At 40.0% G+C, this 25,244-nt stretch overlaps 1 protein-coding gene across 7 annotated transcripts in view; it reads left to right on the forward strand.

The window, feature by feature from the left end:
• Positions 1-25,244, forward strand: part of Dock4 (dedicator of cytokinesis 4) — a 411,188-nt gene that overhangs the window by 323,176 nt on the left and 62,768 nt on the right. For all 7 annotated transcript variants that reach the window (XM_031357369.1, XM_031357376.1, XM_031357375.1 and 4 more), the window contains exons 27-30: positions 7,589-7,683; positions 17,844-17,919; positions 19,727-19,827; positions 20,184-20,242. In XM_031357369.1, the coding sequence (XP_031213229.1) occupies positions 7,589-7,683; positions 17,844-17,919; positions 19,727-19,827; positions 20,184-20,242 (331 nt within the window). The remainder of the gene's footprint in view (positions 1-7,588; positions 7,684-17,843; positions 17,920-19,726; positions 19,828-20,183; positions 20,243-25,244) is intronic.

Here is a 25,244-nt window from a genome sequence, read left to right on the forward strand (position 1 = left end):
TTTTTAACTTCAGAAAGCTGATGTGGTCCATAACACTTTATGTTTGCCTGTAGCCCTCCAGTAAGATCTGCAGTAGAATGCAACATTTCCTCTAGAGAAATAAATAATTCAGGTGAGATTTTTTTGGTGCCAAACGGCTTATAAGACTAAAGCATTTTAGAACCCTTTTAGATTTTGATATCACAATAAAGACCTGAAGATCTCTCATAATAAACACTGTATGTAGACTTAAATAGGAAACAAGCACAATCCGTGTGATTAATATTAACTCATTTGCAGAAGTCGGCTTCCTGACTTACTCTATCTTTTGTTGCTATAACAGAATGCCCGAGACTGGATAATGGAGAAAGATGTTTCTCTTGGTTCATAGATCTGGAAGTCTTATTGCTGAGTCTTGGGATATATAAATTTGAAATTGAGAATTACAGATTATGTGCTTAGATTTCAAATGGGTAGTTTTGCTATTCTCTGTGCCTGGTGTTCCTTCTATTCCATTTCTTCTTGCCAGTTCAGAGCAAAGTTTGCCTTAGCTTTTCTCAAATAGTTCTCCAAATCAAACTGAATTTCAGAAGTATGCAGTTCTCAAGTAACAACTGAGATTAATAGTGTTTTAGCTCCACTTGTGCCTAAAGAAGCTGGATGCCTGTAGGGTTATTGTTAAAGTGGCTCCCAGCTTTTTGATCAGATGCTATTTCTTCCTGGTCCACGGGTACTTGTGTGTGAGCGGTGTGAGTCACAGTGTCAGAGCCCAAGTGTGTGGGAGGGAGCAAAAACCTAAAGGCTGGTAGCCTATATTGTTTAATTTTTTTTCTTGAGTACAATATTACATTTTTTAAAAAAAATGAACAAAAGTAGTGACTAGGTGGTGATTAAGTATTTTTTCTTTCTGCAGTTGGTGGTGTTTTATTATACACCCACATTGTACTGGGGGTAAAGTTTTGTCCATATCCTTGGCATTTTATATACAGCACTGAAATTCCTCTTTGATTACGTCCTTTCATATAGAGCCACAGGGATGTTGGTGTAGGCATGAGATTATCCATATTCTGGAACTTTCCATTGTCTATATGCTAGCTTTCAAAATATGTCAGATATAACCTCTATCCAGTCTCTTTTGTTTCTTGTCATACAGCCAGGGCTGGCCTAGAACTTGTTACTTACCTTAGCTCGTCTTGGAACTTGATATGTATCCCGGGCTGGTTTTGATCTGCTAGTCCTCTTTCTAAAGCCTCCTAAGTATTGAGATTACCACCACACTGCCCTTAATCCAAGTTTAAACACCCTACCAAGTCTAGTATCTTTATTGCACTGCCTTCCCTTCAACCTTACCCCACCCCATTTCAAATCACATTCCATAACTTAAATTGCTCATTCCTAGCAAACTGTACATCATTTGTAATTCCTGTGCATAGCTTGGGGCTTTGTTGCTGTTGTTTCCTTTCAATCTGAAATGTCTACTCTATGATGAAGTCTTCACAGGAGACACTCCATCCATCCTGTTGTTGTGAATATTTAATCTCATTCACGGGTCTCTACCCAATCTTAAATCATTCAGTTCCAAGATAAAAGACACAAAATTTTTATATTTATAAGTCTTAATCAGCACTAGAGTTGCATAGATTTCTACCCTCTAAGCTATTAGTTTCTACTTCCCTGTCAATAGCTCTGGGTTATAACTTGCCATGTTCTGTCTGGATAGCTCTAAACTCCAATTGGCCAGTCCTCGTGGCCATGTGTTCATGACTCACCTACTCCATGGTGTCTTCTGTTCTCTCCACCTTCTTCTTCCCCTCATGGTACTCCCTCAGATCCCAATCCCAGGAAACCAAAACCCCACCTACCTCTGTTCTGCCCAGCTATAGACTGTCGGCATCTTTATTTAACCAATAGTATTAAATTAAGAAGCAAGGTCACATAGCATCACTTGGTGTACATGAGGATTTTCTCATCCCTGAGGCAACTAGGGCCAGTATTTAGCACTACAATACATAGCACTTGACCTCAACGCCGTCCTGTCTAATGTGGTCTTCTCTGGATCTTGTATTCTCAATGTGTTGGCCACTTTGATTGAAACCATGTCATGGTGTCATAGTGCTGAGCCTGCAGAGTAAATCTATGTTTAGTAAATGAGTCTTCTTACCCAATTTCTGCCTGCATTAGGAAGCCATCTTCTCCCACACAATTATTTTAACTTCTTAATTTACATATGTTGATTACAGTACAGTAATTCTACCACTCTCAAAGACTGAAGAGTTCGTAGCAAGTATTTTGTATGACATACTTCAAGATTCCATTTTAAGAGTGCAAATTTTAATGTGATGAATGTTACTGTTGCCCTTAATTGAATTCAAACTCTGTACAAGGCTGTTACACCTTTAAAAGTTGTAGCAAATTTCTAAAGGACCATCTGACTATAGATGTTCTAAGTGGTAAAAGTGTGTTCTCAGCTGCCTCTGCTCTGTCCCTTGTTCTCAGTCATCTACCTGCCCTGTGGTGCTTGGCAGGGTATCACTGTGTTCATGATCTCAGGATTGCTTTTCCAGTTTGGCTTTATAAGCCATTTTCTATTTTGTGCCATCTTAATACACTATCATCTTTAAGCACAAAATACTCTATATACAACATAGAAACATTCAACACAAATTTAATTCTCTACATTGTGTATAGAGCCAGTCAAGGCTTCCATGTTGCCCTTAGAGTAAATTCCAAACTCCTTACCATGGAAAAGGAAGATTATTGTCTCTTTTAGCAAAACAAAACCAAACCTTCCTGATTACTTGGCTTTTATTTATGTATTCTTTACCCTAATTTCTGTATCTTTAATTTATTCCTACTTCCGTTTTTTACCCATATGTTGCCCATATCCCTTGCAGTCCTGATACCTGGTGTTGCCTCTAGCAGGTGTTTCCTCAGTATGACAAAGCTGCCCCTCTGTGTTCTCCTAGTTTATAGAGCATCCATGCATCCACATGGGTGTTAGTTAACATCCATCTATCTATACCACTGAACCATAAGTTCCATGAACACTGAGAAAGTGTATCAGTTTGAACACAGTAATAATAAACTCAGAGTCATCAGTGAGGAATCAGTGTCACATTAAGACAGAAATCTGTAGGGTACCTTGATTTTTGTCATTTAACCAAGATCAAGCCCAGATTTAAACTCTCTCCTTTGCTGTCTGTGTGTCTTCTTGTAGCTCTCGTCTGTCCATTGTATGAGTCTAGATCTATGCCTGCCTGAGGTAGGTATCTTGTAAGTCTGCCCTGTGTCTGCATCTGTGTCTGTCTATGTCAGAGTGTCCGCCCTAGCAAAGGGCTTTGCTCACCCTTTCTTCATTAGGCAGCACAAAGAGTATTATGTGGGGGAAAGGAATGAGGGACACTTCCCAGAAATCTTTAACAGGGTTTTACAAGAGATTATATCACCAACTCCAACTGACTCCAACACTATAAGGAAATATTCACCCTATTTCCTGTCTTCATCAAGTGATCATAACACGTATATACATGTATTGCTCATGTGTCAGAAGCGTGCAAGATCATATAAGTTGAGATTATAGCTATTGTAGAAGTAGATTACATGATAAATCCTGGGTGAGTAAGGTTATTGTTATACCTTTCTGTTATAGGGACATTAAACAAACACCCTGAGTATACAACAGGAGAGCAGTCTTGAGGCTTATGTCACCTCAGGGTATATTATTAATTTTCTTTCTGAGGTCCAGCAAACGTTCCAGTTTCTTTAAGAGTTATTTTTACAAAGCATTGCCACAAGAAAGTGTTGCACTTAAATGTCTTGTTATGGCAAGTCACAAGTCCTTCTTAAATCCTTCTATTCCATTAACTAATGTCTTAGCTAACCAGGGATACTTGAATGTAACACAGTCCTGGGCACACTGTTCAAGACCCAATATTCAAAAGTGACCAAACAGAGAGAATATTTCAAATCGTAGCAACCTTCCTTGCCTTCCTTTATGCTTAAAGACTTTCTTACCCAAACCCCTTATGCTACAGGGGGGAAAAATTCCCCAATCAGAACCTCCCAATTTCTTTCTCTCTTTCTCTCTTTCTCTCTTTCTTTCTTTCTTTCTTTCTTTCTTTCTTTTTTTTTTTTTTTTTTTTTTTTTTTTGAACAATCTGAAGAGTGACAGTGGTCCAGTTACCATGTTGTGCGTATTACATAACCAAACAGATACACAGGAGCACTCTGCCAGGATGCCAGTTTTCTAATGGTGCCATGTGAAACCCTTGTTCTTGATTCTATCCTAATAAGGATTATTAGACACAGAAATGTTCTTTTTAGTAGTATAAAAAGAATAGAAAGAATGTGTAGGTTACATGTGCAGAATGCTGGTATCTACCTCTACAAAAGCTTGACCATAGGGAAGGAGCCAGAGCTCAGAAGTATAGAATCGACCAGGAAGCAACAGTGTACTGGGGCAGGAAGGAGGAAGGCACAGGAAAGCAAACAGCTGGGTTCTCTGCACTTTACCACACTAGAGCTGATTATGAAGTACAGTCTCTCAGAAGGCTGGAGGCAAATACTTGCTGAACCACATTGTGTCTCAGTACCATGGTGGAATGTGCTCTGGCTATCACCAAGCAGTCAAGGGAAGCAGTAGACTGCAGTTTAGAAAAAAGAAAAATAGCAGGGTACTATATGAAGTGTATGTGTGTGTGTGTGTGTGTGTTTTAGTTAATGTTTTTTCAAAACATCATGAGAGCTCAACCCCTCAAAGATTGAATAACTTTCCAAGGTCACTGGGCTATTTATTTAATTGCTGAGCCAGAATTAAAATCTAGATGTTTCTGATTCTCTTTGATTTTTTTTTCTTTAAATAAGTGTGCCTTGTCTCACAAATGTAAATGACAATTAGCTGGGTACCTTACACAGCTGCTTGAAGACCTACACAATTTATACATGAGGAAAAAAGACTTATATCAACATAGGCTTGAGTGCAACGTCACTTGCTGCTATCGCTTTCTATTTTGTGAGGTGAACAGGGAGATGGGAGGACACAGAGCCATGTTATATAACCCCAGCTCCTGCATCTGCAATAACCTTCCCTTTGACCCCAGCACTGAAAACGGAGATTTGAGGCTGCTAGCCGCTAAGGTAGAAGCTTGCCTTCTTTGGCCAGCTTTCTGACAATTGTGTCGACAGCAGCCCATGCTCACCTTACCCAACTCCACACATGTACCTGACCCCAACAACTGTGTTGCCTCCAATACTCAGTGCTGACAAAAGTTGTATGGTTAGACGATGAAAGTTCAGAACTTCAGAACTTTTCTTAACTCTTAATTGTGGACTATGAAACTCAAATCTCTCTCATTCTCTCTCTCTCTCTCTCTCTCTCTCTCTCTCTCTCTCTCTCTCTCTCTCTCTCTCTCTCTCACATTGTCTCTCTCTCTCTCTCTCTCTCTCTCTCTCTCTCTCTCTCTCTCTCACATACACACACACACACATACATGATCTACTTCATAAAGTAGGAAAGCTTTGAAGGACAAATGCAAACTTACCTTTTCAAGGATGAGGTGCATTTGCATCTTAGAAACCCCAAAGAGAACTGGGAAACTATTAGAGTAATGTTTAGAAGTGCTTCTAAAAGAATACCATACAGTTCTACTATTAGTGGAATAGTAATGCTATGTACAAAACGGGGCTGGAATTAACTCTGAGCCTCTTGTCTGTTCAGTCCTCACTCTGCCACTAAGCTACATTCCCAGCTCTCCAAATGATGTGCCCTGCAGTAGAATACCTTAGGGAAAATGTGTGTCTCTAGTGACTCCACAGACATGCACAGGGTCTGCTTACCCATTTAAGGATAGGTGACCTAGTGGGAATGTTTCTACGTGCCACATACTATGTATCAGCATATGTGTGTCAATGTCAAAGAAGCTGAAATAATTTCTTGTCAAAATATTTGTGGACTTTATTGAAGCTGTTAGAATATATAAAAAGAAACACACACATACACACATACACCCCATAGAGGAAAAACCTACCACATGGTTCTCAGTTTCTAACAGTCTTCTGTTGATACGAGTGACAGTCGTAATCTTTTATTCAGGCAGCTTGCATGTTTAACATGATGTGTTGTTAGATTTGTAAATATGAAATGTATTTTGTGTTTTGAGTTGCTTTTTATTTCTGAATACCACACTTTTGACTTCTATCAGATTGTTAGAGAAATTTATTTTCCTAGAATTACTTAAAGTTACACAAAACAAAGCTTTCATGTTTGCTGCTTGATAACTTAAGCGAGGCTTGGTTGAGCCGGCCTCCCTCTTAGGAGAAAGTTCCAGTTGTTTTATGACGAGTGGTCTTTTCCCTCCTTTCCTTTGTTTAAGTACCGTGTGCTATGTAGTATTTTGGGGCCTGTCTCTTATAATACTTAAAGAAGTGCCAATTCCATGTCTGGAAATTGATATTTCAATGTCTAACAACAACTTCTTGTCAAAAGTGTAAGTGTTTTCACCAAAAAGATAGTAACTATATAAGGCAAAGCATTTGCTAATTAACTGGACTTAGCTATTCCAAAATATGTGTGTGTGTGTGTGTGTGTGTGTGTGTGTGTGTGTGTATTGCAAACAGCATGTACATGATAAAAACATGAAATTCTGTCAATTTCAAATTAAAACCTTTAATTTTTAAAAGATTTTATTTTTAATCATGTCTGTGTTCGTGTGTGTGTGTGTGTGTGTGTGTGTGTGTGTGTATGTGCACACATGCATGTTCACACTTACCCACAGAGACCAGAAGAAGAAATCAGATCCCCTGGAGTTGGTGTTACAAGCACTTGTGAGCCACGCAATGTAGGCGCTAGGCACTGAGCTCAAGTCCACTTCAAGGACAGTGGTTAATTACCAAGCCATTTCTCCAGTCCAAAGCAATCCTTTTAAGTTAAATAAAAGAGAGCAAAAGGAAAGATGTAGAAGTAGAACCTTTCTAGGCTGTCAGATACTAAATGCTGCTACCCTCTGGTCTGTTGTGCTTCAGGGAGGGTCTTGCTGCATTTGTAACTGGTGAGCACACATGACTGACCCATCTCAGCACACAGTATCCTTGGAATTCTGGGCGACTCATGAAAGAAGGCTTACTCGGATTTCCTAAACCAATGCCCATCCTCTTATTTCAGTCTCTCAACAATACCCTCTAGAAAACACTTTTTATGTAAGATCCTTCAGTGAAAATAACCTTCCAAATTTCAATAACCGTTTAGCTGACCTGAGACAATTTATCATGCTCCTGGGTTGAGAAGTTCTAATATTTAGCACACTATACTAGAAGAAAGGGAAGCAGTTGTCTGCTTATCTTCTGGAACAAGCTTTCCATATTGTCTCCAGGGCTTACATCTGTACAACTGGGAAGATGCAGGAAAAAAATGATTTCCCTTGTTTCTAAGAGTGGGAGGAATGGGAGCAGTTAGGCTGGGCAGTGATGTAGGGATGCACGGATGCTAGCTCCCTTCTGCTGGGTGTCTGCAGTCAGACTCCCTTCTCTGCAGGTGCTTTCAGAATGACAACAGTGCTCTCTGTCTGTATGTAATTATGATAAACCTAAACACACATCTCTTTTTTTATCCAAGGATTTCTTGCTGCAGATTTTTACTGTGTTCCGAATATTGATACGCCCAGAGATGTTTCCCAAGGACTGGACTGTCATGCGCCTGGTTGCTAACAAGTAAGGCTTTTCAGTTGATGACGGCGAGGGAAAAGAACGATCCAGAATGTTCTTTGTAGTTTCATCACAAGCTGAAACCTCCAGGTTCTTAGGTTCTTTTTCTTTACTGAATTAATCATTTCAGTCTTTTTAAAAACAGCATTACTGTCTTCAATCGTTATTTAATATGATCATAATTGTGTGTTTTAAGAATCAAACAATATAGCTGGGCATGTTGGTACACACCTTTAATCCCAGAACTTTGGAAAGCTGAGACAGTAGGAACTCTGAGTTCAAAGCACCTTTGTCCACACAGCAAGTTCCAGAACAGTCAGGGCTACACAGAGAAACCTTATCTCAAACAAACAAAACAAAAGCAATATAACAGTGTGGTCACTCATACCTGTAACCCTAAGCACTTGAGAGGGACAAGAGCCAAGACAGGAGATGTGGGCACAGTCAGAATGGCAGGCATCATTTTGTTCCTATAGCTTCATGTCTCCAAAGGCCCAAAAGAGAATGAAGGTGAACTTTAAAACAGGGTCTTGATCATCAGTTTAAAAATTATTATTTAACTCATTTCATTAACATCCTTTTGCCATCTGCCACTCTCAAAATACCAACACCCACATGCTTAGGGTGAAGGTAAGATTTTTCTGTACAACCACCCTAGGCCAGGGTCACCATCTTTCCCCCGAGGCATGCAGGTATGATGATGGTGAGTGCTCCAGGAACACAGGCTTCAGTTTTGATGAGATATGCTTAACGTGGCTTCTGCTGCAGGGTGCATTTTTAGACTTGGAAGTGTTAAAATGGTGTTTTAAAAACTTGTGAAGTAACAAATAGTGTCGTGTGGCATTTTATATTTTACATAAGCACTGAGCAGCTTCTCCACTTGGAAGACTAATTGAGAGACTAGTGAAATCACTCTCCTTAGAATTCAGCATATGTATTTTGATAGCTGTGAAAGAATCAAGTGTCTGCTTCTCTGGATGTCTGTGTGCTTCAGGGTTAAGTTGGAGCTGTTGCTGGTATATTTGCCCTAAATTATCAAAGATTCAAGATACCTGGAAAGGTGGATGAAGTGACCTGGGGAGCCAAACAAGAAGGAGTGGAGGGCGTCAGCCGCCACAGCTGCAGAATCAGAGAGCACCTCACTTCGGTCATTGTGCTTGCCCCTTATGCAGAGAAATTTGGCTTCAGTTAAAAGTTTCAGTGACAGACCATCAAAGTGGAAATACATTTAACATTTTCTTTCTTAGGCACTGTGCTCGAGCTTGCTGGAAGCCATGACAACAGTCTGGCTTTTGATGTTAAATACTGTCTCTGTCCATCCCACATCAAGACCCCTACAGTCACAGGCTCTCATGGCCACATTACTAGCTGTCAGACTAAGGAGTACATAGTCTACTTTTCTGCAAACACGGTGTTAAAGATTTTCATTGACTGTGCTAATCATGTAAGAACAAATTTGGTATATGAGATTTGTGTAATATTTAATATGAAATTTAATATTTAGAATGAAGATTTCTCCCATGATGAATCCAAGCTCCTGCTAGACACACTAATGTCATATTGTCACGCAGGCTTGTACTGGTAGCAATGTGGCCCTGCTTCTCCATGGCACTGGCTGATAGCTTACATACCCAGCCTCGCTAATGCCCAAGACTCCAAGTTGGAACAGACTGCTTCCGTGCTCCTTTCTGTCTCATCCTCTCCTCTGTATTCCCCTTGATTGCAGTAGCCACTTCCTATTCAAATTAGGAAACCATATGTGATGTGTCTTGGTTCATAAATAGAAATGAGTCCATAAAAATACCCTTGATTATTTTTTAATTAATCTTCACCCAAATAATATTGATAGAAAAGTATATCTCTGAGCTAGGCGTGGTGGTACAAACCTATCATCCTAGCACTCAGACAGCTAGAGGCAAGAAGATTATGAGTTCGTGGTCAGCCTGGGCTACACAGCAAAACTCTGTGGGGAGTTAGAGGTAGAAAGAAAGAAGGAAGCAAGGGAAGATGGTCTCTGAAAGATGTTCAAGTTATTTAAAATATTTGAAAGTGTACATAATGAAAGAAAGTGTTGTACTTCACTAAATTGTTGCATTGGGTTATAAGAGCGCCTGTACCTTCAAAGATCACCACTGGCTTTCTCTTCTGTGGTCTCACCATTTTTTAGACAGACACCTGATCAATGCCTCTTAAAGAGTCATTTAATCCTATGTGCCTGCTTTCATTAGCCCTAGCTGAAAAGTCCCTATTGCCCATCTCTTGAACACAACCAAATAGCCTATCTCTCAATAATAACTCTTTTACATGCCCATCCTCTATTGCTGTCTTTGTCATGTGACTCAAACATCTGTAACTGCTCCCTCTACTCCCAGCTGTGTTGTTTCCATCTTATCCCTCTTCTTCTCTACACGGCATTCTCCAAAAGCTGGTTGTAGATGCCAGGTGCCTTGTGTGGGTTTTTTGGTTTTGTTTTGTTTTGTTTTATCTGCACCTATATGTACAATCTGAAACACAGCAGATATACTAGGCCTCAGTTCTGCTAGGACAGGAAATTTCCCCTCCGTTTTGCACAGGTACCCTGTGTTCATTGTGGATCCCTGGTAGATGTTTCTGGAGAGGATAACCACTCCTCCATCCAAGAAAGAAAGAACAGAAGGATGCCGAAAACTAAGTACCAAAAATACAGGACACATTGAGAGAAGTTTCTCTCCACCTCCTTCCCATACACATTGTGAAATAAAGTATAAAAATAAAGTCACAGCTTTATGCATTGTTTCTGGGAGATAAATCTTACCTCATACTTATATCTGCTGAGGAAAGCTGGGATCTTCACTTGAAATCTCAGGTCCTTGTTTTGTTTGTCTTGTGTTTATTTTGGCTTCAGACACAACATATAATAACCAATTTAAATTTTAGAGGAAAGATATAGAGATTATCTCTGTCTCTGTATCTCTGTTTCTCTGTCTCTCTCTCTTGGTGTGTGTGTGTGTGTGTGTGTGTGTGTGTGTGTGTGTGTGTGTGTGTGTGTCTAGCTTGCTGGCTCATTCTGTGAGGGAGCAAACTAAATTATTTAAACCGAATCCTTAGACCCCTCCATTCACTAACCCGTTTAATTGTAGTGTTTTTTTTTCCAATGATAAAAATATAAAGAACTCGGGTATGTAGGAATAATTTTGAAGGGACCTACTTTTGTTGCCAACTGAACTAACAAAGAACTTTCATGAAAGTGTGAAACTCAAGCTAAAGCTAATATAGATGATAATGGACAAACAACAAAGAAAAATTATTACTATCAGTAGAGATAACATACCCAGAAGTCCCTGTGATCAGAGGGAACATGGCCCTGTCAAGGAGAACCAAGAAACTTGTTAGTTAAAAGAGGAACACAGTGCCCAGCTATTGGTGAATACAGAGACAAAAGAGAAATGGGGAAGAGTCAGTCAGAAGTTTGCTGCAGCCATCCAAATGGGAAGTAAGTGCGTGGACAGGTGTGTAGCAATGAAGGTAGTCTGAAGATTGATTTTGAAGATGAGGATGATGAGGCCTGTGGATGACTGGGTATGAGTGGAAGAGCAGAGAGATGAGTAATGATAGTCCTTAGGTTTGGGCCCTGAGCAAAAAGGACCAGTTATGGTACCAGTCAGTTAAGTGGAGAATACAGAGAGAGGTCTCATGGTGTAAGAGGAGAGAGGAAGTCTGTGACAAAGGTAAGTTTAAGGTGATGTTAGCGTCTAGATATGATGCTTGTTGTTCTAATACTCAGGATGCTGAAATAGGAAATAGCCTCAAGTGCAAGATAAGGTTTAACTATATAGTGAATTCCAGAGCAGCCTGAGAGACAGAGCAAAACCCTGTAGGAAACAAACAACCAAGTTGCTATTAGATATCCCAGTGGAGATGCAAAAGAGGAAGTAGGTGGTCCAAATGGCGGGGAAGCAATGGCAGGGATCTGAGGCTGGGGAAAGGAATGAGAGCTCTTTGGAAGAAAATCTACACACTGAAAACACAAAATGCCTTAGAACTGAGGCTGGGGCATGCCATAATTCAGAGGTCAGGCAGTGAGCCAATGCAGAGAAGCCACTGAAGCAAGATGACAGCCAGGGGCCTGACACCCTGGGAAGAAAATACCTCAAGGAAGAGAATCTCGAAGTGTGGACCAGCCATTAACTGTGAGAGCTCACACTGCTGTCAGTACTAGTGACCTTCACAAGTGCTGTTTCCCTGCAGTGGGGGAGATAAAAGCCCAAGCCTGATGAGGCTGGATTCACAAGCAGACTCCGGTGGTGAAGGAATGAAGACAGTAATTACAGGCAGGTCTTTTGAATGGTGTTGCTATAAACCGGAACCAAAAAATATTGCTATCTCTGGAAGGAGTTAGGAGGATGAGGACTTGTTTTAAAATGTTGAGTAGTCTAGTGGGTATGTAGACTTAATAGGAATGTCCTCGGTTAAGGAAAACAGCTAGTTAGAAGAACAGTTTCCATGGGTTAGAAAGCAGACATGGATCCATTATTGTTGAGTATAACAGTCCCGACCCCTCAATGTCTACAACAACCTAACTCCCAAAAAAATCATTCCACCATGAAAGTGTACTATTGAATCCAATGCACACTGTTTTGTCTGAAGATTTCCCTAAGATGAAGGGAGCTGACCACACTTAGAATAGTGCCAGTTGAATCCAAGGAGACCAATGGCAGCTTGTCCACAGTCATAAGAAGGATGGCAGAGTTAAGCAATGTCCTGGGAAGTTTAGGGTCTGCCGAGAGTCCACTGGTACAACTATTATTGCTCTGTTTGTATTTAATGTGGTTATCCTCACTAAAACTATATACGGTAGTAAGTGTGCCAGACTTAAATGGTCACTGCAAATCTTTGTGCAGATCTACTTGCACACTGCCTATCTTGGTGAGTTGTGAGCTGTTGGTAGGGAAAATAGGTACTTGAAGGAAATAGTTTCTTAAGGTTTGGGCCAAGAAGGTTAAAATAGAGATGTAACCTCAAGACTGATGCTGTAGCTCCTTGAGTGGAGAGATCAAGAGAGCTTCTTGTTTCTTTTGCCTCTCCCACTCTACAGCATTGGTGAAGGCAAGGCCACTCCTTTTCCTTATCTCCTAATATGCTGGGACTCCTCCACTTGTATCACCTCTGCTGCACTAACTTTAGTCTGATCTACAATTATTACACAGCATGAGTTCAAGCGGGGTGATGAGTCAGGTCCAATGCAAATAGGACCGAATTCCCTACACATCACTGAACTAACTTCTCACCCTCTCTGTCTTCCGTGTGTAATACCAATCCTTGAGGCAAGAGAGGACACTTATATGAACCCAAATCACCTATATTTCCACAGTACATACCTGCCAGGCCATAGGTGGTGATGTGGGCTGGTGTCTGCCTGTCCTTTACATGATTCTCATGCACTCTGGACTTTCAGAACTCCAGATTAGATATATTCATTTTAATTCCCCGATGACCATTCATGATTTTCATCTGCCTAAACATTTTACTGTTGATTTATGCTGTCCCCAAGTAACACTCCAGGCTAAAAGGAAGTTATATTCCAGGTTTGTTTTGTTAGCTTTCAATATATAAGCATCAACATTAGCCGGGCATGGTGGTGCACACCTTTGATTCCAGCACTTGGGAGGCAGAGGCATTCAGATCTCTATGATGTTAAGGCTAGTCTACATAGTGAGTTCTAGGCCAGCAAGGAGTATGTAGTGATACCCCATCTTTAAGAAAAGAAAAAAAGAAAAGAAGCCAACATTGTTGATAGTTAAGCTTCTCTATGTCATAGCGTCTATGCGATTTCTCACAGTCTGCATGTAGTTGCTGGACATGGGCTTACTCTTGAGCAGATCCCAGTTGCAGGCACTTTGGAAAGAAGAAATTCCAGGGGATAAGATTCCTGTGGAGTGAGGAAGCAAAAATCTGGGGACTATTGTCAGTTGAAGATAATTCTTGACTGCAGACTCGGGGGGAACAGCTGGAACACCCAAAGCAGTACATTTCATTCCCTGTGCCCATTTCTCTTCTTCAATCTGTGCCCATGGAGATTGTCATAGTCAAGGCAGTCTTTGTGCCCACAGTGTCTGTGGCAGTCAGTAATCTCGCCATTTTGGTAGCAACTTGCAAACTTTTCCTAGCTATTGAGGTTGGAGCATTTGAGATTAGAAATATTTCCGTGTTCAGAACTAAAGAAAAGAGTGAAGCCAGAGCAGCCATGTGGCTTTAAATCATAGTGAACAGATGAAGACATTCCTTCAGCTCCACTGTATTCTGCACAATGGAACAATGAAATACGAATTCCTTTGGCTGACTTGGGGACCTTTGTGCTGGGAAGCTCAGTGCTGAATCCAAGTCCCTGTGATGAGCTGGAAAGCATGTGAAGTAGAGCCTTTCTAAGACCTTTCTAGCCTTGAGAAGTCTCGCTTTGGAGTCCTTTCTCTATCATATTAAACACACAAAAGGGAGGGAGGATGGGATAGGGGCTTCCCAAGGTGGGGGGGTGGGGCGGAGCCGGGAAAGGGGATAACACTTGAAATGTAAATAAAATATCCAGTTAAAAATAAATAAATTTAAAAAAAATACACTAAACAGATCTATATAAAATATTAGATACCTTCACTGAGGCCAAAAAAAATTATTTATCAGCAGTTTAACTCATTTGGAAATTCTTACAGAGGTAACCTATCATTTTTAACTTAGTGAAAATTACATAAATATTAAATTGGGCAATTAATGAAGCTACATCCTGTGAAAGTACAGTTGGTTATATCTTGGCTTGTATTTCACTATTTTAATTTGGTAGCTTGGCATTCCCTCTGCCTTTTGTATTTTCCTCACAGAGAAGCCTGAACCCTGTGCCTCTGTACCAGGAGAACAGGCAGCGCCGATAAGTGTCCAAGATCATCTGTCTGTCAGTAGGACTGTATGCTGCCCTGCAGACCCCAAGACTACTGAAACCCTACAGACAGGAGCATGCAGAAGCAGAATTTGTGGGGATGCTTTTCTCAACCTGAGGATCATGACCCCTTTGGGTGTGGTCACATATCAGATATTTACATTACGATTCATAGCAATAGCAAAAGTACAGTTATAAAGTAGTAAGAAAATATCTTTCTGGTTGTGAGTCACCACATGAGGAACTATATTAGAGGTTTGATACGTTAGAAAGGTTGAGAACCATTGCTCTAGAGCCTTGCTCCTCAAAGGATGCTTTGTGGGCAAGAGCATTGCCATCACTTGGAGGTTATTAGAGACACAGACTTCCAAGAACTGTTCCAGGCTGCCTGACTCATTGTCTGAATGTTAAGTCAGTTACCAGGTACCCACTGAAGTATGAGAAGCATTAGTATAGAATGGTGGTTCTCTACTCCAGGTGTACCAAAAATACCCTGGGAGCTCCACAAGCCAGATGTCCTGTGCATATTATAATCTCCAGAGGGAAGGCCCAGCTGTCTGTGAGTTTAAAATACCAATGGTTCTAATACTAAGACCACAGAGGTTCCATGTTTATCAGTACATGCAGCTCAAGCCACCATGAGTATTATCTGTGTTTATGACCTAGCATGTAAACAAGTTTACAGTTCTTCTAGGGAATTGCTTTTCTCTACTGGAAATTTGAACTAGTCATTCTCTTTCCAGGACCTCAGTCTCCAGGTTCAGTGAGAGACCTTTTCTCAAGGGAATAGGATGGGAGTGATAAAAACCGTTGACATCTTATCCTGACCCCTGCACATGCACATATGCATGTGTACACACACAGAGTACACGTTTTACTTATTTTGGCTGGTAGAATTTTTGGAGTTCATTTGTTGGCCTGGTTGACTGATTGAACATAGGCCCTTGTAATGGCTGAGCACACACTCTGCCATCAAGCCTCATCAAGCTGTACCTCCAGCGTCTAAACCTTTCCTCATTAAACCTAGAATCCCAGCGATCTAAGTAATGGGTGAATAGTCACTTCTTACCTGACAGCATTGTCATCTTCTGATAATAAAGCTTTACATTCACAGGGTAAAGTCCTTTGAGGAATTTCAATGATTTCTTCATTTATCGTCATTGTTTTGGAGAGGATCTATGCAAACAACCACCTCTATACCATTATCTGAGGCATTTCCTCTCTCTAGTGTGAAACTAGTTTGTCATATCTGCCATGGAGTTGAGGAGATCACAGCAATTCTCAGTCTTTGTGTGTGTGTGTGTGTGTGTGTGTGTGTGTGTGTGTGTGTGTGTGTGTGTAAACAGGGTCCCTTTGGGTGCTCATGAAATAGTGGTTCAGTTTTCCTTTCTTCCTCCTTCAACTACCCAACCCTTGGCCTTGTTACTTTTTCCCTGTATGGCAAGAAAGATGCATGGTAAATGTTCCAGTAAGTGAAAACAGTAATGAGCCATTATATCCTTCAGAGATTATCAATATTACTTTCATTAATAATAATAAGTATTCTTCTAACCTGTATTTTTCCAGTTGCATAACCAAGGAGTAAAGTTGGTAGGGTGTTTTATTTTACTCTTCCCTTTATCTCTTCAGTTCTGACTTTCATGATGAGAGATGAGGCCTCATCAAACCTATGCAGCATTACATATTCACCTAAGAAAAGACCAAAACAATTATACAAGTCAACCATTTGTACACTGATGGTTACTTTATAATAGTTAAAGTGCTGGCTTGTCTCACCATTAAGTTAAACAGTTACAGACACCTTCAAATTCTCCTGGCTGTCAATAGGAATAGATTTTTGAACAAATTACAGAACTCTGTTCAGACCTAGGCAAGAATATTCACCAAATCCTTCTTTCTTAAATTCCCATGTCTGTGTGTGTGTGTGTGTGTGTGTGTGTGTGTGTGTGTGTGTGTGTGTGTGTGTTTAGGAGTGCCATGCTTAGCTAAGAGCATAGGGCTATCTCTATATCTTCTGCCCTAGGAAGATGCCTCTTTCTTGGAGTGGCTGTGACCCTCTGTTTTATGGGGTTATAGACATTTAAAGAGACTGTCCCTTTAGTGTTAATCTAGCCTCCTGTATAGAGGAATGTTAATCTAGCAACATGGCTGCTCTGGCAAGGGATCACATCCAAAGACCTTCTAGGTCTATGTGACCTGACTGGAAAGCAGACTAAAGGTGCTATACACCTTTAATCCCTCTGGCTGGAGTACAGACATGCCCTTAGTACACTCCTTTAGTCCCTAACATTGAAGGTAAACTTAGTTTTTTGAAGGAAGCAGCCATGTTTGAAAGTGATGTCTAATTGAATGGCAGACAAAGTACCAAATCAGAGAAAGATTTGACAGGATGAGTCAGAGATAGGATATGCCTAACTCTCATGAGAACAGACAGGAAAGAGGCTACTTAAGAGCAACAGAGAGAGGGTGGAATGGGGGTGCAGATTTACCAAGACAGTTTTAGAGACAGGCTGCAGAGAGAACAAGCTAGACACAAGTGAACACAGAAGATAGAGAATGAGAAGGAGCCAGATTAGAACATATTGCCAAAGTTAGTATGTGGCCAGGCAGAGCAATTCAGTCTGAAGCTAAGAGAAGCCAGATTAGATTAAGTCTGTGATCTTGGAGAGGAGTTTGGATCAGAACATCTGAGTTGAACCAGTCAGCCAGAATTATGAAAGAACTGGAAAAGGTAAACTTATTCAGCAGTAAGTCTCTGAGATGACAGTTATCTCTGGCAAAATTAAACTTACTTTTACACACTGCTGTGACTCTGTGTTCCATGGTCCTTCTGTGCCATCTGACACCCTATATAGAGAACAGAGAGATAGTGTGCTCACAAAAGCACAATGCTGTCTATCATTTTATCTATCCATTGCGTCTTTAGTCTCTCTGTCATTCATGATAATCAAATAGTTATGTTTACATTAAGTAATTTTGCCTTGTTTGGAAATTAATTTTAAATGGCTACAAACCATTAATATATGAATATATGTATGTATGTGAATTATTTAAATTTATAAATCTTCCTATGTATCATTTTATGAAGATACTGGCTCTCGAATAGATTTTTTTTCCTCTGTTTTAGTTTGTTTTCTTTTTTAATCCACATGCTTCCTGGAGGAGATTTTCTTTTATCTTAAATGTGTTTTATTCTTATCTACTAATTGATTTTCACTGATGTGCAATTTCAACTCTAATTGTGTTTTCTTTTAATCACTAGTGTTATCATTACAACAGTTCTGTACCTCTCTGATGCACTCCGTAAGAACTTCTTAAATGAAAATTTTGATTACAAGGTCAGTATCTGGTCCATGAAGGTCTGGCCTGGGCGGAAAGGGCTGGGCTGTATTTTAGAGAGGCACCTTGCTTGTGTTCCTGAGAATATTAGTGTTAACTGTGCATAGTGTTGGCACAGTTTTTATTCTATCTGCAAACAAGTAAGAGCTGGTATAATGCTTTACCAGCCTGATGGAAATCATTGTGCTTAAAAGAAGATTGGCCATACCTCTTACTGTAAATTTTAATTACTGTACTTTTTGTGTCTGTGCTGTTCCAGTGTAGAATAAAAAGGACTTCATACAAGTTTTTTAAGTCATTTTAAAGTTTTATTTTAGAGTTTTAGATTTTTACTTTTTAAAATTTATAAAAGAAAAAAATGAACACCTCCCTAGCTTTGAATGTTTCGAGTAAAATGGTGAAAACTATGAAACCTTGGTATGATTCATTTAGGCAGGATTCTCAGTCCTTCAGTAATACGACCGTGATCTTCCTGCATGTCCGCCTATCCTAGACGGCTTTATCCTTTTTAAATCAAATAGCAAGTGACAGTGTATAAATAAAGTGCCTTCTGTGCCTTCCTTTCTCAATAATGGTTCTAATTTGGTATCTTTGTTTCCTGGTTTTTTTTTTTTTTAAGTAACATGTATAACATTAAACATTTTAGTAAGATTTGACAACTAGAAAATACAGAAAACATAAATGCAATAAAAATGCTAAGTACTCTTGCCAGCCATGCACGAGCTAACCCTGGGTTCAGTTAAACAAACAAAAATCCCAAACATCTAAAGAACAATAGAAACTCGACGGAATATATTATACCCGTGACACAGGGTACATGTCATCGTAGCTTAGCAAGAGCTTTCATCTACCTCCTACATCCCCAGCCCTTGCTTTTTCACATTTATTTTCTTCTACTACTTTCTCCTTGTAAATTTTCCTTTAAATGTACATCCTTGCAAAGTTAAAATTGCCCTGTGCCTAGATTTCCTTGAATAAATATTATTAGTGGAGTGACATGACGTGACGAGAATACAACAGTTAAGAGTGCTTGCTGCTCTTAACCATGTTCGATTCTCAGCACCTATGTTGGGTGGACATTAATTCCAGCCATGGAATCCAACACCCCTTTAATACGTATTTTTAGTGGAATTGTTTTAGTTTGGGGTTTCTATCACATCCCTGTTTTGTGAGAGCTCTGTATACATGGAAGATAGCTCAGGTTCTGTTTCTTGTAGTTATTTAGCTGTCCTCTGATGTGACATCACTTGAGACATAGTCTTAGTCCATATGTCCTACACGGTTCCTGCTGTTTATTTCTGGAAATTTTATTCTGATGTCTTTCTTTTTTCTCTTTTTGGCATAAGAAAATTTATGACTCAAAAAACAATTTGTCTGGATAGGGAGTTTTAAGACACAATGTCAGTTTAAAGCAATTAGCATTTCTAGAGATACAGATGCATTTTTTTTTTAAGTTGTCCATCAAAAGAAGCTCCAAAAGCTAATCCACACAGGCAGGGAGTACCTAAGGCTGCCTGGAGATGCTCGAGTAAGGTCATGGAAAGAAAGCATGTGTCCGTTAGCTATGTCAGAGAGCTCATGCCTCTGGGCTTCAGATGTTAAGCAATAGCGAGAGAGTACTTCTTTAATTTTATTGCAGAAAAATTCAAGTATGTGTCGCCCAAAGCGTTTATAGAGCTAGCTGTGGCTGCTACCTAGTCCACTCTCGTCCCTTGACAGCTTCTGAAGCCAAGGTCAGCCTTTGCATCGGCTCATGGGTTGTTTCTCTAGCACAGTACTATTTAATATATCTCATTCTTGTTTTAGATCTGGGATTCCTACTTTTACCTCGCTGTCATTTTTATAAACCAGTTGTGTCTGCAGCTGGAGATGTTCACACCTTCCAAAAAGAAAAAGGTGCTAGAAAAGTAAGTACCGAAGATGGAAGTGTGCTCTTCTAAGAATGTTTAGTTTCATTCACAAATCAGAATGCTCGCAGCTGGAAATGACAAGTAGGGAAGCCATTGTGAGAGCAGGGTTTGCAGGGAAATTTCAATATCTTTGAACGTATTAATACCTTTTCTTGCAGTGTTTTCAGGAGTCAACATTTGATAGAAACCAAATTTATGTGGGTATTTTATTTAAGGTCACTGAGATGTGTTCACCAGCTATCTATACTTCAAATCTCTTGCCTTTAATTCAGAATGGCATACTCTATCCTACAGAACACAAGTATTTTGTTCTGGAAATTACATCAGTTTTGATGTTTTTCTTTCTATTTCAGGTATGGTGATATGCGTGTCACCATGGGTTGTGAAATTTTTAGCATGTGGCAAAGCCTAGGTAAGTGATGAGCAATGAAGCCCCTCCATGGTCTAGCTCATCTCCTGACCTTTCCATACACTAAGAAGAGATGTTTATCAGTGGCAGCACTTGTCTCTATTGCACACAAAAGATATCTCCAGAAACTGACACCATTGTGGCACTGGATAAGATTAATTCTTCACATTGGTGTCTATTTGAAAATTGTCACAATACCTTTACTTCTTTCCTTATTAATGATACATTTTGAGGACTAGTATCCCTTGAACATTGTTTAGCAGTGTTCGATCCCTTGAACATTCTCTAGCAATGAACTAGCTTTCCAGAATGTAAAACAGTAACACCACAAAACTTTTACAACTCTGAAAGGAAGCTATGAATCATCGTAAAATTGGATTAAAATTTGTGAAAGATTGCCTTAACTATCATCATTCCAAAACACCTTTCAAGCCATTGATCTGCATCATAAAGAATATCACTAAAGGCCTTTAAAAGCATTTGCAGTTGCTAAGATACTGTTAGATCCAATTGTGTTAATCTGCCACAGTGTAGAAAGCATATTAACCCAGCCAATTGATGGCTCAGATCTGCCTGCACAGAAAGAATAATATTTGGCAAATAAACTGTTCTAAATTCCATTGGCATAAAATCTCTCTCTAGAGATTTATAACATTTAATTTGGCATATTAATTTTGTACTTTTCATATCATTAACTGTTACTACATTTGAATCCATTGCAACTTATTCAAGGGATTGACATTTGACTATGTAATGATCTAAGAGTTCCTTCTTTTGGGGGCTCATTGCAGTACAACTTAGAAAAAGGAGGATTTGTTTTCTTGTTACAGAATGATTTTTGTACAAAACTTATATGTCCCTCAAATATGCACAGCAATTTGGGGAGCTTTGTTATTCATAAATACTTAATGGTGATTCAAGAAAAATAAAATGAGTTCGCATCTGAAAAATAAGATCCTATAACTGTCTCTAGATTTTGCTAAAACACAGAATGAAATGTCTACGCTGGAGAGTCTCATAAATTTTTCAATCTTAACTGTTTCTCAGGTTTGAATAATACTGTGTTTATATTGCCAGTTGACCTAACCCCCATCTTCTCTAGGACCCCTGTCCTGGAAAACTGAGTTACTGTAGGAAAAGAGGCCCCGGGGTGGGGAGGGCACAAGGGAAGGAAGAGTGGTGAAGGAAGTGCGGGCTGGCAACAAAAACAAGTTTTATTTGAAAAATCCAATAAGAAAACCTAACTCTTTCTAGGCTAATAAAGAACATAACCATTAAATGAAAACTTCCAGCACCCGTCCACCTCAGTGTCAGCTTTCTATCTGAGTTCTCTGCACTTGCTACTTGACGTATGTGAGCAAGTCCAGCCTTTACCTTCCTGCCTCAGACTCCTTTCAGGAGAAGGACCTTGCTTTTCACGCTCAGTACATGTTGGGATCAGAGCTTCCCTCCCTTTCGAGAGTCTGTGGCATTTCACTGTTGTAGCTGTGCTTCTCCCTGCCTCTGTCCATAGATATGTGGATTGCTCCCACCTTGGGCATTACAGGTTATGCTGTTATGAATATGGCGGCCAGGGGAATCTCGAGGTCCTGCTTTCTTTCTCATGGGCAGAAGCTCAGAAGCAAAATTGTTGGCTCTCATCTTAAGTGTATTTTAATTTTTTGAGGAACTGGCACACTTGTTGCATAGCTTTTGTCCTGGTTCACATCCCCATCGCCAGAGCACCAAGGTTCCAATTTCTACGTAAGTAGTGGATGCACAGTGATATCACACTGTGGTGTTAATAACTTATTTGAATAAGGACCAATGGGTAACAAATGAACACCTTTTCTTAAATGTGTTATTCCTCAATATTTTTATTTCCTCAAAGGAATAAAAATTATTCTCTCAGTAAAAGGAGAAAGTTACTCCCCAAATCTTGTCCGCTTACTTGTTCCCTTGGAAGAATGGGGTGGTCTGAGGAGGTTAGGCCTTGGCAGCCTGCTACACATAGGGCCCTCATCTAGCTGCATCTAGCTCATCACTTTCTCTTTTTAGATGAATTCACCTTCTTCCTAAACATAAAGCATGCTCTTTGATCCACATTTGCAAACACAGTATCTTGTAACCTCTGTATAAAAAAAATCAAGACTTCCCCATCAGGCTGCTCACTGTACATAAACATAAAACTCTGACAGTCGGAGTAGCAGGTACCTAAATACTTCCAAATACGACCACCTGGCTGACGCTAGATATGGGGCTGTATGCAAACCTTCTGGTTTAGAGAGTCATGTGAGATAAGTGCAGTTGCTGCTATTACAAACATTGCTGGCTCGGTGGGGATTGGATTTTCAATGTTTGAGGGCCCACCTGGATTTGCCCATGTTCTGCACTCCTAAAAGTGTGTTTTCAGCAATGAGGTTACTCTGAGGCCTTCCGGTATGATAAAGACCAAAGTGTGGCTACTCTCTGACTTCTCTACTCTCTGAAGAAAGGTACGGTTATAGAGTGTAGTCTGTGGGCCTTGTTTGAACTGTAGCCGAAAGAAAAGCTATACATTGCCTGCTTCAGGATCATTGGGAAGTTTGGATGTTGGTCATGTTTTTAATTAATTTTAAAAAATAAATGTGTGGATGTGCTACCATGATAGAGACATTGTGACTGTGAGGCTCTTATAGATGTGTTTTGATTGGTACAGTAGTACAATATGTCTCAGCCTTGCTTTAGAATTCTTTAGAGAAAAAAAGTTAGGCAGCATGTTAATAAAACAAATTAGTGAAAATTCTAACTGCAATAGCAGCTGGACAGTGTTATTATGAGATTTGTTTTACTGCATTGTGAGTACATTGGAATTTTTAAAAAAGACAAAAGTAGGTTATGAAATATCTATAAATGGTAAAGATACTTCTCCAAGAGACTAAAAAATGCTGAAGCAAATAGTGATCGATAAATAAGTAGGTGGTAGGAGTGAGCTCCACTATACAGGTCAGCGCATGCCAGGCTCAGGGAAGGCTCAAAACAAAGTTGGAAGAATGCACAAGACAACAGTAAATCAATACCTATTGAGTATCTGAGCTGAATAAATGAGAGACAAAAAGTCAAGGAAGATAATATACTAACAGGCATGGATTTAAAGACATTATTTTAGGACAAGACTTATAGCTCAGTTGACACAATTTGCTTAGCATGTGTAGGAGCCTGGATTTAATTCCTAGCAGCACAGTAAAATAACAAATAAATACATTGTTTTAAAACACGACCAAAACCAAAAACCAACAACCAATAAACCAAAGTTGACAACCATAGTGTCTCTGCCTTTTTCTACTAACTCACCATGAGAAAGCCATACAGGCAGAGTGGTTTGAGTTTATGCTGTATTCCTTCTGTGGGTCACTCCCCTTTGCCCACGTACTCAGAAGCTGTGCAGAAAGTTGGTGTCTATACAGTGTGGAGGTAGTCCAGGGTTTCTCAGACTATAAGGTGGCTTTTGTGTGATGGCTTTGAGTAGCTGGCCCTATAGCCAGGTCCTGGGCCAAGCTCCTGGTCAGGCATCACACCTGAAACCTCAGGCCTCCCCAGCCACTCACACACTGGAGACACCTTCGTTTCTTCCATTTTCTCCCTTGCCAGGACAGCTCAAATAAACAGTGAATGTAGACTTTTACAGATGACAGGGAGCGTGCTTGCATCTAAGGTTCTGTTTTCTGCCTTGACAAAAATAACCAAGAAAAGGAGTAGCAAACTAGCTGCCAGCTACCTGCCTGAAATGTGGGTGTCAGAAGGGGAGAGGAGGAAAGGGATAACTGTGCCTGCATTTCCATCGTAGAGGATTCAGTGTTGGAAGAAAATATACAAATTTGCATGAATGAAGAAGTTCCTCCTGAGATACTCTTGCTGTGTTAAAACAAAGCAGTCTTTGGGGAAAGGTGAAGGATTATCTGGGTCAGAAATACAGGTAGGGATACATGAGAAGAAGTTACAAGCTCCTTCCATATGCATTATGGGTATGGATAAGCTACCTAGGGAGATGGCTCAGTGGTTAGAGATACCTGTCAGCAAGTCTGGGAGCCTGAGTATGATAACCTGGAATTAAATGGTAAAAGGTGAGAACAGACACTTGAGAACAGACCTTTGACCTCCACATGTTTGCATGGATATCCATGTCAATTAATTGATTTAATAACAATAAAATAAAGATGGTAAGAAACAGTTACCGTTGATGAAAATTCAGTACACGTGATAGGCTGTATTGTGACTTCACTGATATAAAAAAGGGACTTTCTGTTTGGATGGGGCCTTAGGATTGTATCCAGGACTTGGTTTCTATTCTCAAAGCCCTTTTTAAAGCATTTATCATTTTTTTTTTGTTTTATATTTATTTGTTTCATTTTGTGTATGAATTTTTGCCTGCACTTATGTATGTATACTGTGTGTGTGCCTGGTGCCTGACTTCAGAAGACGGCATCAGACACCCAGGAACTGGAGTTATGGATGCTGTGAGCCATCATGTCTGCTGAGAACTAAACATAATCTTCTATAAGATCTAGTCTCTTAACTACTGCACCATCTTTCCAGTCCCTGGTTAAGCACTTTAATTCACACTAAAACTAAAGGCAAGGCAAAGTCAATACAACTCCCAGTTGTGATGAAGTGGTACATCCCTGATCATGTGAGGTCCATGTGGGACTCCTGTTCCCAAAGAAAGGACCTTACAACTGCCCCAGGATTCCATGTGTTGATGGTAGAGATCATGAGGATCTCTGTCCTATAGGGCATTCCAGACACATGAAAGGGTAAGGCCATCTAGCGATAGTTGAGGCTATTGGAGAAGTTTCTAACACTTTATTACTAACATTAGAAAAGTTCTTGATATGAAGCCCTCTAGGTATCTCCAAGATAGGAAGTAGTTCAAATTAATGGTCTCCCTCTAGAGGACCATTCAGGTACGTGGAAATCTTGACAAAATTCAAGATGCTGGGCCAGGGAGTGGTGGTGCATGCCTTTAATCCCAGCATTTGGGAGGCAG

The sequence above is a fragment of the Mastomys coucha genome, unplaced genomic scaffold (genome assembly GCF_008632895.1).
Source record: "Mastomys coucha isolate ucsf_1 unplaced genomic scaffold, UCSF_Mcou_1 pScaffold6, whole genome shotgun sequence".
Taxonomy (NCBI): Eukaryota; Metazoa; Chordata; class Mammalia; order Rodentia; family Muridae; genus Mastomys; species Mastomys coucha.